Raw genomic sequence first — 11,770 nt, 5'->3', positions numbered from 1 at the left:
TCTAACACCACGAAGTCACTTCCAAAAATGCACCATCAACTCCTCGGCAGATCTGTGATGCGTAATGGATCACAGACCTGAGTTTAGTCCGTCAAAGAGACAACTTTCAACGGATAAAAAAAAAACGAAGAACCATGTGCAGCTTGTCATTTCATATCCACACGCAGAGCGCCGGCACCGCGTAGAGGCTGCGACCCATTCTCCTCACCGCCTGAGTGTGAAGCCCGCACAAATCCAATTAAAGCCGCTTTCAGATACTTTTTTTTTGCTCATAAATAAACTCTACAGTTGCTGTTTTTCCTATTTTTTTTATCTCTGCAGGCACTCGGCGGTGAGGAATATTAAAACAAACGCGTGCACATATCCGCGGTGGTCAGGCGTCAGGATTAAAGCAGCTGAGCCGTTTAAAAGGATGACAGAGGAAATCTTTCTAGGGGAAGGTGGAGGTGGAGAAGCCCTGCGCCTCTCTGGGACTTTACAGTAATGTTTATAGTTTAAGAAAAAGAAAATCAAGGTGTAGAGAGACGATTCTGGAAGTTTTAGAAAACTATTTCAGGACCTTGGACAGTAGTGGCAGAGTGTAGTACCACAGGGACGGCCGAGGGGGGGCGCACGTCCACAGAAAATAACAGCGTTTGCATATATTTAAGCTTCTACTAGAAAACAAGACACCCGTTAAACAACAGCTGATGCCTTTATTGTTTTTTATTTTATTTCTGCACAATAAATATACTAAACATTTTCTCTGTACAGAGTTTAACAACAAACCACTGCTGCATAGATGTTTTGACGTAAAACGGGTGCAATTCAAAGAAACAAGAGTTTAAAAAGTGCTTGATGGATAATGCAGCAATTAAAGTGACAAGGGGGTGCATAACAACCTTCTATCCTGACAGTTATTCAAATCTCATCCATATTTTTCACCAGAACAGACAATCCTAAAATAATAAATATGCAACAAAGATTCAAAAACCACTGAAGCTGCCAGGCGAGGCATGAGGAGAAACTGCAAAGAATGAAATGAGGTGTTGCTGAGCCATCTTCAACCCACACATATTTGAAAACATGTATGCTCCACTGCATTGATTGTCACAGCTGACATGTAAATACACATAAAGACATATTCTCAATCTCTTCACTGTTTACTAAATCTGTATGTCTAAGTATAAAATCTTTGGATGCTTAAATGTAAACTGACAATTTAGATAACATGACAGGGCATTCTCTCATAAAATAACCACTTAATGTAACAGTTATTGCACAGATTAAATAAAATATACTAAACATGTTGATTGGTGAGCTTCACATGTGCTGGTAAGGGGAGTTTATTACCTTATGACAAAGTAGGAAGCCGCTAGCTTCAGCTACAGATTTTTACCAGAGTTATGAGCAAAGAAGCAAAAACAAACATTGACAATAATACATTACCGTAGCTGTGTCTCAGATCAAGGGCAGCATCTCCTGAAGGACAGGGTCTGTGGAGGTGAGTCCTTCTTGGACTACAAAGGTCAAACCACTAGTTGTAAGATGAGATGTGGACTGTGGTCCAACTCCTGTTTATCCCTTGTTAACTAGGCATTTGAAGAAGCCCTCCAAGGGCACAGCCTTTTTGTACTGCTGTGACAGAATTGAAGAATGAAGCCCCTGAATTGTGACACAGCTAACAGGTAAGCATGAGATTCTAGAAGTGCAAACATGAGGTTTGTCAGAAGGACCCTTGCACAAGTACAAACTCATAAATAATAATAACTCACAGTAAAATTTTCCCCTGAGGTAAAGTGCAACTACTTGAAACCGCAGTGAGGACCAGTGTCTCCGCCTCCTGATCATCTCCTGGCATTCTCATCACAGTCTGCTTTGACTCACTGTGTCCACAGCTGGGCTCAGTCTTTAATGGTGGCTACTGAAACTCCCCCTTTGGTCGAGGATCCCCATCTTTTGGAGGTAACTGACTTGGGTCGTCTGCAAAAGGAACAGCTGGAGAAAACAAGAAAGTGCAAGTTAATCTCTTAGATATTTTCATTTGTTTTTATTTTAAGCTTGTTTTAGATCAGTTATATGTATGTAGGTTTTAATGGTTACAGTTTTAGTTTTTATAATAAGTATTTTTAACAGTAGAACTTCACTCACGGTTCTGAAACTGCTGCGCTGTGTATCTGGTTAGCAGGATGCCAAAACCCTCAATGAGAGCTAACAAAATTCCCCCCATCATGGCAGAACCCATCATGGTTAATGGCCCACCTAAAGACAAACACAAAATCAGTACTTATTTGATGTGATACAGGTTTCCTGATGCAGGAAAAGGATGTGTAGAATACTGTATGCTACTTTGAGTTCCTCTTACTGCGTGCTGCTAGGATAGCTCCAGTCAGTGCACCACTTGTTATAGAGTTCCAAGGATCCTCTTTTCCTCTCAAGTGAACTAAACCACAGTCAATTGTGGAGAAGAGCCCTCCCCATACAGCAAAGCTACCTGCAAATACAAACCACTGAGGCATTAACAATTATAGAACATACTCACGCTCCAGCCACCTAAATGAATCTTGAGTAGTTTACAACATACATTTAAAATAATGTAACTGTAAAGCTTCAGTGACAAAAACGTTCATGGTTTACAAACACTTCTCACCTCCAATCTGTGGAGCTCTTACTCTCACTGCATTTGCACTTCCCTTCAATCTTTGTACGACACCCTGAAATATTACAGCACAGTTTAAATCTGCCTTTAAAAAACATGATAAGATAAAAGAACAAACATATTTTAAACTTACTGCGGGGGCATTTCGAAAACCCTTGATCGACTGAAATACTCCTCCTCCTATTGCACCCATGGTAAAAGCCCCTCCACAGTCATCCACGATCCTCCAGGGGCTGCGAGAATCAGTGTGAACCAACATGACAGTGTGACAACACAAAAATGCCTTTATTGCCAATACACAATAGTATAACTCTTATTTTTGCAAAAGAAATACTAGCATCTTTGAAAAATAAAACACATGGTCACAATTATGAAATCTTGATGTAAGCATTTCACTAGATAATGTTTCAGGGTTGGTAGGAATATAGAGAATATTTGCAGAAACATCATGCTAGTGGTCATAGTAAGGGTTCCAGACAGACTGAATAGTTATGCTGGAAGAAGCATTCGGATTTACTTATATAACAATAATCTATAATAAAGCATCAGTGTGTAAACATGGTGTTATTGCTGTAACTGCTTTAGGTTAAGCCAATGTTCCCGGTATCCCACACAGAAGTGTTCATGTTCATGTCAAATGTTGTAAATTTAAATTTAATTGAACATGGACAACTGTTAATGTAACATTTAATGTTACATTAACAGTTGTCTTTGTGCACAGAGGGCACATCCTGGCAGCAGCTTTATCTCGTTATGTCCCTGACCCTTCACTAAGCTTGCCGCAAAACCCACAAAGCCTTCCTGTGCAGTCTCACAACGCAAACACTGTGACATTCAAACATTTAGACTATAGCGTATGTTGCCATTTTTGTTTAATAAACAGCGTAAGATACAATGTACAAAAAGTAATTTTTTGTTTACCAGGGTTCTCGGGCATATTCCTCCATGTTTGTTGTCGTCAAGGGAGTTGTGTGACGTCATCACTGTGCGCGGCGTGTGTGCTGATTTGGGAGTCGCACTATTTGGACTATTCGACGACTAAACAGGCATATTTCTTTTAAAAACGGGTAAGTGTTCAGTATTTATATATTTTTAAATTTTAAGGAAATCGTACAGTTTATGTTTGTGTGGCTTTTGTGGTATTTCCTAGAAGAAAAGTTGCATTCTTTGATCGTAGCTGCTGCTGTGGAGTTAACCCCGGGCGGGCGGTGTAATTGTCTTCATGTTGTAAAGATAAATGTCACTTTTCTTTGCATTAACACTAATTTAAGTGTCTCTACTGTCCGGTGTTCTCCACGAACGCAACGCAAGCAAAGTTCAGCCTCGTAAAATGAACAGGCTAACGTTTAAATGGGAGCCACAGTCACAAAAGCAGCACGAAGAGTAGAGTCAAGTCAAATCTGCCATACAGGCAATAAAGAACGTGTTTTACATAGAATGATGTTACTAATTACTAGCAACTTTGTGATACGCCATAACTTGCACTCTTCTGTTTCAGGATGCCTCTGCCTCCAGCACTGCTGGCCCGCTTGGCCAAGAGAGGAATTGTTAAACCAACAGACCAAGGTAGTGAAACTTAGGTTTCCATTAATGGCCTAATGTCATCAGCCATTTTTATTTGTTCTGTTGCATTTTGTAACTCTTTTCCTAATGCTCCTCAGAAGCAGATGAAGAGATTATTGCTGAAGATTATGATGACAATAATGTAGATTATGAAGCCACCAGACAAGAAAATCTACCACCGAACTGGTACAAAGTGTTTGACCCTGCTTGGTATGTGCATACTGAGTCAAGCCCTTTATTTGCTCTCCTTTGATATGTTTGTAATTGCACAGTGACACAGTGACAAAGACAGCCGCGATTTCCTGGTGGCATTAATCATCTATCACTACATTATTTTCTTCGCCCTCATCTTTAGCGGTCTTCCTTATTACTGGAATGTAGACAGTGATTTGGTGGCCTGGCTATCTCCAAATGACCCCTCTGCAGTGATCACAAAGTCTTCCAAGAAAATGAGAGGTATGATTTATTTTTTTGACTGTCCTCAGTGTAATGTCTCACAGATTTTTTTAGGTCTGCACATCATTATATGAATACATGAAGATGATAAAGGTCTTTGTGATTCTCAACTTGATTGTTATTTCTGATTACATTCAATTGTGCATTTTATTGTACATTGACAATAAAGATTCTGTTCTATTCATCACGTTTCAGCTGAGGGAGGAGATGACAGAGCTGAGAGGCAGTATGAGAAGTCCGATAGAGAGCGAGAACGAGACAGAGACAGAGAACGGGACAGAGTCAGGGATCGGGAAAGGGACCGAGACAGAGACAGAGATCGGGACGACGGCAGGGACAGAGACAGGAGAAAGCAGAGGAGAGACGACATCGCACCGTACAGCAAGAACAAAAGAGGTAATGTTTAATGTTTCTAAACTGTTTTCACACAGGCGCTTTTTATTTGACTGATGTGTTAAATGATTCCTTCTTTTCAGGCAGAAAAGATGACGAGATGGATCCCATGGATCCAAGTGCTTATTCTGATGCCCCAAGGTACTGTATCTCCTTTAAAAGAGCTCATTAGGGTTTTTGCGGTAATTACATAGTCTCAACAAATGTTTTGTAGGGCTAAAATATATGATTTCTCTTCAGGTTAAGATAAAATATTAAAACTACTGTATTCACCATTACAGGGGCTCATGGTCCAGTGGTCTGCCCAAACGAAATGAAGCAAAAACAGGTGCAGACACCACAGCAGCAGGGCCTCTGTTCCAGCAGCGGCCATACCCAAGCCCAGGAGCAGTGCTTCGGGCCAACGCAGCTAACCAAATACCCAAGGAATAGGCTGAGGACAGCCACTCAGAAACTCGCTGTACAGTTTCTTTTTTTTTATGCAGCGCTGCTGGCTTCCTTTTTCATTGTGAAATGTGTGCATGTCAGAAAAGAAGGGGAAGAGCTTTTGGACTGTCACTGGATGCTGAGAGACAGAGCAGCTGTAAATATGTTTTTTATATGTGACCTTCAGATTTGATTTTGTCATGGTGGTTAGAGCAGTGGACATGATAATAAATTTTCAGATTCTTGTGACTTTGTGACCTTTTTTTAATGGCAGTGACAACATCTGTACAAATAAAAGTCTTGGCAACATTTTATTACAAAATAATGTTGGTTTAAAATACATTAGGTTTTACAAAAACACCTAGGGTGAGATGGGATGGAAAAAGGACAGTGAATATTATAATAAACTAAATCAGATTTCAGTGGTCAGCTGCTCCAATATAGTGACAAATGCAGTCATAGTCCAGCGTAAATACTTCATCCTCATATCTGTCGAGCTGGACCATCGCTCTGCACTTGTTTTTGTCCCGCTGAAGAATACGGCCAACCTGGGTGGACAGATACTGCGATTACTAACACTCAGTGGCATTATAACACACATATATTACAGGAAAAATGATTATTTTCTCACCTTCCCCCTGTGCTCTCCCAGTACAACCATTACAGAGTCATGTTCACTTTTCGGAATAGTAGTTTCCAGCATGTCCTGCTTCACATCTGCCATACAAAAAAAGAAAGGGGGGTAAACCTTCTCATGGAAATAATTCAATTTTTGCACAAAATTAAGAAAAAGATCAGGTGTGTTTAATCTTCAGTATCTTGGAAACCAATATCAATTTTCCAAAATGATAAACTATTCCTCAAAGCTGCAATCTGTGTTTGAACAATCCTTTTCAAATATGTGGGTGATTTTGAACATTTTGTTCTATGGCATGTATGAGCAGGAGAAACACCTGAATGCACCAGATGTACTGTGCAATTAACAGTCAAGTTACAATACATATTTTGCACATTTCTTGAGAAAAGAAAGCACAAGCGCCTGAAAGAGGAGAAAATTAACACCAAATGAGACTAAGATGGTGTTAACTCACCGTCTAACAGTCTTCCCTCTTCAGTTCGACACACACAGGTAGACGCCGTCAGGACATCCTCCACTCGCATCTATGTGAAAACAAAACTGACTTTGAGAAACTGTTTTGAGACTTAAAATAATTCCAAACATTAACCTTAATTACAAAAAAAGCCTTTTGGCTTTAGTACCTTTGAATTGTAGTACCTGCCCCCTTTGAAAGCTTTGTCGATAAAGCGAACTTTGAGGTCTCTTTGGAGCCAGGAGGGGGGAGCTGCTGGTCGTCTTGCTTCTTTCACTGGAGGCTTTTCTCTGCAACAACAAAACAAACAGCATGTTTAATCCAAGATACAAAAAACACATTTTTTTTTTAGTTAAAACACTAATAAGTTCACACCTGTCTGAACTCGGTTCTCTCTGTTTCCTCTTCCGTTCATCTTTTCCTCCATCTCTTTCTGAAGACTTGTGTTTGACTTTGTCACTGTTACTACTCCTCTCCTTCTCCTCTTGCCTCTGTCGTTCTTTCTCTTGCCCACGTTCCTTCTCCTTTTCCTTGTCTTTGTGAGCTTTACTGTGACGACCTGATTGGAAGAAGGCAGTCATTATTAGTGTTGCAATTATTTCTAAGAAGAAGGCAGTTTAAACTACTGTAAACAAAAGCTGTGGACAAAACTCTGCTCACAATGTTTTTGTATTCAACAAGCAGGCTGAAGGAAAGAGGGGATAAACCTGTTTAGCTTAGAAAGACAAAGCTACAGCTGTTATGTTTATGATCTACTAATGTGCTCTCAGGCTGGTAAATCCCAGGTCTGCCTTGAGGCATCCAAACCACCTCAACCAGCACCTCTACTTTGAGCCTCTCCTGGGTTTCCAAACTAACCAGCAGATATGGGAGAGTAAGCTTGGCCAGTGCGCCGTGACTCCTTCTTTACCTAACACAATACCTCTAACTTCTTGGTCCATAGTTTTTACAGTCAACGATTAGAGCCTAAATCATTTTCTGAAAAACTTTTTTTAAATGAAGCTCATTTTTATTTGTTCAGATTTACTCACTGAGGTCTTTGCTGTACTTGTCGTATTCCTTGCGGCCCACCAGTTTAACGATGTACTGGCTAATTGTCACAGTCTTGCTGCCAATAGCCAACTTCACCATAGCTCGAGCATTGTCTGCATCAACACCTTCAATCTGCCACACATAAATGAAAGTTACTGTAAATTATTACTCAAATAAAGCTTAGTAAGGCTAATAGAGGACCACAATCAAGACTTCAGATCAGCTGTACCTTGCCATAGAGATCTTTATGTGGCCCAGACTGCACCAGCACATAGCCTCCAGGACCCATCACTAGTTCCTCTTCCTTTTCTCGCTCATCTCCTGGCTTGGGGGGACGCTTATGTTTGGTGGGTTCCAGGTCCTTTATTGCTGAACGATCTGCTCCAAGGCCCAACCCTTTTGGCAGGAGTTGGTGTTCGATTGGCTTCACATTTCTATTGCAGACAGGCAACAACAGAATGAAATCAATAAACAAGAGAGATGGACAAGTGCTGCATGCATAATAGGCTGGAAGTGGATAAAGCCTTAAGTGGAAAAACAAGTGAATGTTGCTGCTGCAGGTGGACTAGTAAAATGTCTCTGCTGAAAGGAACACAAAGATGTAACTTCAGCAAAAGGATCAGCTAGTTACTTACTGTTTGAATGTGCGTCCAATTCCTTCCTCTTTCTTCCAACCCATCCCATTAAGCATAGCAAGTCCATATGCTTCAACAGGCACACGCTCATAATCTGCCTCTGTTGACTGACAAACACATATAGTAAAATTATCTATTTAGAAACCAAGAAACACACAAATAACATTAAAATATGCTAAACAAGGTGCTGCTTATGTAATCTGAGTTCTAAAAAAAAAAGCTAACTGACAGAGAGAAGCAGTCTGTAATGTCGGTCTTACTCAGCCTTTTGGCTTCAGGCTGTCAGACTCAGTCCCGGCTGACTAAAGTCACCATGCTGCAGCCCTCATCAGAGCAGTGGCCCCGCTCATCGCTCTCTCTGCTGAAGGCTTTCCTCTGAGGGAGGCCGGGAGTCCTTCTCTCACAGAGGGGGGTGCATTAAAATGAGCTGTGGGCCACAGTGAGCAAGTTTCCCCTGACTCTATGGTTCTGCCAGTCACATCTACAGTGATGGAGAGCAGATATGGAATGGCAGCGAGGAGACATGTGAGGCTTCTGATCTGATTGGTTGCCTAGTGTCACTAGGGAAAAACGTTGATGCCGTCTGCCACCAAAGCCTTACTGTACTAAGTCATCATACCCATACACATGTGCCCAACTGTGTTTGCACACAGGGGTGTTATTTTATTCAGTTGACCGTCAGCGCTTTCACACAACTCAAAATTTCAATGGGAGTCAGCCAGATATTTAGCACTGTCAGGCATTTTGAAGTGCTCACTGAATTATACTGTGGTGTTTATATCGAATTTTATTTTTAACTATAACTCAAATCAAACTATTAAGCTGCCACTAAAAATACAATTGCATACAATATGCTGATATAAAGTTAAGGTTATCAAACCATAGTGCAACTGAGAAGACTTCATCTTTATGCTGCTCTCTAACTCACAAGGCAAACCATGCTGACGTGACACCACTCCAGTGTGAACTCGCATGACACCTCATCATGCCTGTCTCACCATGTTACCAAGTCAGCGGCGACATTTGTCTCGTGAACAGGCTTCCTCCACTAAACCCCACCTTTCCTTACTTATCACACAGGAAACTGATGTGGAGCAAAGGCCCAACAGACTCACCGTGCATCTCTCTGGTTTCTTCATATTTCTCTAATGTTTGGGTGTACTAGCTAACTTTGCTATCTGACTAACATAGTTCCAAGACATGTAGCCTCATGTAGAGAAAAGATCTGAATGTGACATAAACAGAATATCAAACAAAACAGATTATTCAACGTGTCTTAATGCTCTCTTATATGGGGATAAGCTCAGAGGTGTCAGATTAAATCCCTGTACTCACTGATTCAGGCCGAAGGTCCACTTTTACTTGGTCTCCATCCTCAAAGCCATCTGGCACTTTGTTTTGCATCAGCAGGGGGATGGAGAGGTTCTGGTTTGGCTGGGGTCCTGTCTGCCACTCGTCCATCTGCCTCCGTGAATCTATAAGTTCACCGAGTTTTAGGAGATTCGTGAGTTTTATATGAGATAACTGCACTCCCATTCTTCTCATATACGCACCTTCAATGAGTTCCCTGACAGCCTGACACTCCACGGACTCATTGTCTTGAGTTGCGTCTTCTGTCTTGTGTCCATTTCCCGCGTTCTGGCCCTTTTGGTCCGGTTTGTGCCAGCGGTTCTTCTGGATCAGAGGGATGATGAGCTCTTTAGGCTTCTCGGAGGGTTTTGAACTGCAGTGCAGACAAAAAGTTGAGAATTAGCGGATTACACCGACTAAAAACTAGAATTGGCTGTCGGGCCACTGTGGTAAAACAATGTATACACTGATTTCACACTGTCCAACAATGTAATACCTTAATACGATAACGTATTTTAATCGTAATCGTGACGCCAATGTAAACCAATACATTGATCGTTAGCTTTAGCATACGAGCGTACCTTTGTAACTCATTTCCGTCAATTCCAGTCAAGTAATCTCTATCATCTTTTTTGGTCGCAGTGTCGCCAGTGGAGGGTTTAAATTTGTTAACAGTTTTAGTAAAACCAAACGACACTGCTGCTGTTTTTCTCTCTCCTTGATCCGCAGAAGCTACGGAGTTTGCGGCACCTGTATCTTCCCCGTAAGACGCCATTTTTTTCGGTTGGAGATTGAAGTAGCCGAATGGAACGTTGGGAGTTGTAGTTTTTGGCCACTGCATTTACACGGTCCGGTTGTCTTAAAATACTACATTTCCCAGAAATCACAGAAATAAAGATACAGAGCAGATTTTAGATAAGAGGTTTTTGTTGTATTTGTACAACAAATTGTTCATAATCCACAGTGAAGATAGAAAAAGTGAAATAGTTATTACTTATGTAGTAATATATTGTTAATAAGATACAGGCGTGGGCGTCTTGGAAAGGCTAAAACTCCCCTCAGAAATGCCAGAAAAAATGCTCACACATTTTTGTAATTAGTTTGACTATTGTTAATCTACGTCTTTATTAGTTTGATTTTCTTCTTTATTATTCTTATTATTATTCCGCACGCTTTTTGGCTCAGCATGTCTTCAGAATGCATGGACCGATTCAAACCATTCAAACATCAAAAGATTCAGCTCATTCAGGACATTCCGGGAAACCTTCAATAATAATTACATATATTATAATATTAAAAATATTAAACATTTTCCACCCTCAAATTAACATGGGAGTCAATGAGAGAGCCCTTCAAACCATGCCTTCTGCAAAATGCTACTCCTCCTACAAATTTCAAGATAGTTTTTTTTTTAGTTTTTTTTCTTTCTTGTTGGCAGTTTTTACGTAATACCATAGGCCTACCCATTTAAAACAGATGTATGCTCCAGTTGGCAAAGGGGTTAAATTCAAAAACATGCTTTCAATATGATTTTCCCTGTGGAATTGAACGTGTAAAGTTCTATATGAAAGAAACTACAGACAGTACAATTTAATGGCCATAACAAGTTTAATTTGACTGCAAAATTGACTTAAAAAACTTCCCTGTAAATCAGGTTCTCACGCCTTTAAATCCTGATTGTAACTCGTAAGCGAAAAGTGATGCTGCTGATGCAGGTACAAAGAGACCGTAGCTAGGGGCGGTACTTTTAACTCTTTTATTCCCTCCCCTCCGTGCTCCTCAACTTCTCCAGATAACCTTCTCATTTGCCATTCGTCAGTATTTCTTTGCTTCAAAAGTTCATTTTAGGAGGAGGAAGAGCAACCTGCATGCCACTCTTGACACGGGACAGTAAAGCCAAATCTAATCCAATCTTCCTTCATTGACGCTCCGGGCGCTGCGCACCGCGCCTGCAGTTCAATGACACCTCTAGCCGGTCAAATCGATTTTTACCGACGTCTTTCTTTTTGTTGATTACAGTATTTACATCGACCAGAATGGGCTACCCATCTAACCCTAAATAATTACCCTGGACTATCTGACAAAGGAAAGAAGTGAGGATTTGATGCGGAGAAAACGAACATGAAGGTAAGACAATCGTACAAGTCCAGCACTTATTGCGCAATAAAGACACTTTGCAGAAGTTA

The 11,770-nt window shown here is 40.8% G+C and overlaps 3 protein-coding genes across 5 annotated transcripts; 1 reads left to right on the top strand and 2 right to left on the bottom strand.

Moving 5' to 3' along the window:
* Positions 1-804: 804 nt before the first annotated feature.
* Positions 805-3,604, bottom strand: timm17b (translocase of inner mitochondrial membrane 17 homolog B (yeast)). Of its 2 annotated transcripts, XM_028410358.1 has the most exons (6): positions 3,560-3,604; positions 2,772-2,871; positions 2,630-2,693; positions 2,345-2,473; positions 2,131-2,241; positions 805-1,977 (listed from the first exon to the last, which is right to left on the bottom strand). In XM_028410358.1, exons 1-6 carry the CDS (start codon positions 3,583-3,585, stop codon positions 1,901-1,903), a joined length of 507 nt encoding a protein of 168 aa, XP_028266159.1. In that variant the 5' UTR covers positions 3,586-3,604; the 3' UTR covers positions 805-1,900. The 2 variants fall into 2 exon arrangements, with proteins under 2 accessions (XP_028266159.1, XP_028266158.1); XM_028410357.1 differs by having other exon boundaries at positions 2,630-2,871.
* Positions 3,605-3,606: 2 nt separating this feature from the next.
* On the top strand, positions 3,607-5,725 carry pqbp1 (polyglutamine binding protein 1). Of its 2 annotated transcripts, none has more exons than XM_028410356.1 (7): positions 3,607-3,705; positions 4,137-4,204; positions 4,303-4,411; positions 4,557-4,657; positions 4,853-5,053; positions 5,134-5,191; positions 5,332-5,725. In XM_028410356.1, exons 2-7 carry the CDS (start codon positions 4,138-4,140, stop codon positions 5,480-5,482), a joined length of 687 nt encoding a protein of 228 aa, XP_028266157.1. In that variant the 5' UTR covers positions 3,607-3,705; position 4,137; the 3' UTR covers positions 5,483-5,725. The 2 variants fall into 2 exon arrangements, with proteins under 2 accessions (XP_028266157.1, XP_028266156.1); XM_028410355.1 differs by having other exon boundaries at positions 4,300-4,411.
* gpkow (G patch domain and KOW motifs) lies at positions 5,682-10,375 on the bottom strand. Its single transcript, XM_028410353.1, has 11 exons — positions 10,166-10,375; positions 9,788-9,957; positions 9,570-9,709; positions 8,235-8,341; positions 7,829-8,033; positions 7,599-7,731; positions 6,943-7,126; positions 6,737-6,857; positions 6,568-6,637; positions 6,108-6,193; positions 5,682-6,024 (listed from the first exon to the last, which is right to left on the bottom strand). The coding sequence occupies exons 1-11, from the start codon at positions 10,357-10,359 to the stop codon at positions 5,896-5,898; spliced, it is 1,539 nt and encodes a 512-aa protein (XP_028266154.1). The 5' UTR covers positions 10,360-10,375; the 3' UTR covers positions 5,682-5,895.
* Between the last annotated feature and the right edge of the window lie 1,395 nt (positions 10,376-11,770).

Source organism: Parambassis ranga, chromosome 7, assembly GCF_900634625.1.
Source record: "Parambassis ranga chromosome 7, fParRan2.1, whole genome shotgun sequence".
NCBI classification, from domain to species: domain Eukaryota; kingdom Metazoa; phylum Chordata; class Actinopteri; family Ambassidae; genus Parambassis; species Parambassis ranga.
This window is presented reverse-complemented; position numbering and strand designations above follow the sequence as displayed.

Excerpts from the sequence above, each read along its gene's own strand:
- timm17b (XM_028410357.1), bottom strand. The coding sequence starts at position 3,585 with ATGGAGGAATATGCCCGAGAACCCTG. Across the intron at positions 2,242-2,344 it reads AGCTATCCTAGCAGCACGCA|GTGGGCCATTAACCATGATG; the intron begins GTAAGAGGAACT and ends GTTTGTCTTTAG. Across the intron at positions 1,978-2,130 it reads AGCGCAGCAGTTTCAGAACC|CTGTTCCTTTTGCAGACGAC; the intron begins GTGAGTGAAGTT and ends TGTTTTCTCCAG.
- pqbp1 (XM_028410355.1), top strand. The coding sequence starts at position 4,138 with ATGCCTCTGCCTCCAGCACTGCTGGCCCGCTTGGCCAAGAGAGGAATT. Across the intron at positions 4,412-4,556 it reads AAAGTGTTTGACCCTGCTTG|CGGTCTTCCTTATTACTGGA; the intron begins GTATGTGCATAC and ends CCTCATCTTTAG. Across the intron at positions 5,192-5,331 it reads GCTTATTCTGATGCCCCAAG|GGGCTCATGGTCCAGTGGTC; the intron begins GTACTGTATCTC and ends TCACCATTACAG.
- gpkow (XM_028410353.1), bottom strand. The coding sequence starts at position 10,359 with ATGGCGTCTTACGGGGAAGATACAGGTGCCGCAAACTCCGTAGCTTCT. Across the intron at positions 9,958-10,165 it reads GACGGAAATGAGTTACAAAG|TTCAAAACCCTCCGAGAAGC; the intron begins GTACGCTCGTAT and ends TCTGCACTGCAG. Across the intron at positions 6,638-6,736 it reads GCAGGTACTACAATTCAAAG|ATGCGAGTGGAGGATGTCCT; the intron begins GTACTAAAGCCA and ends GTTTTCACATAG.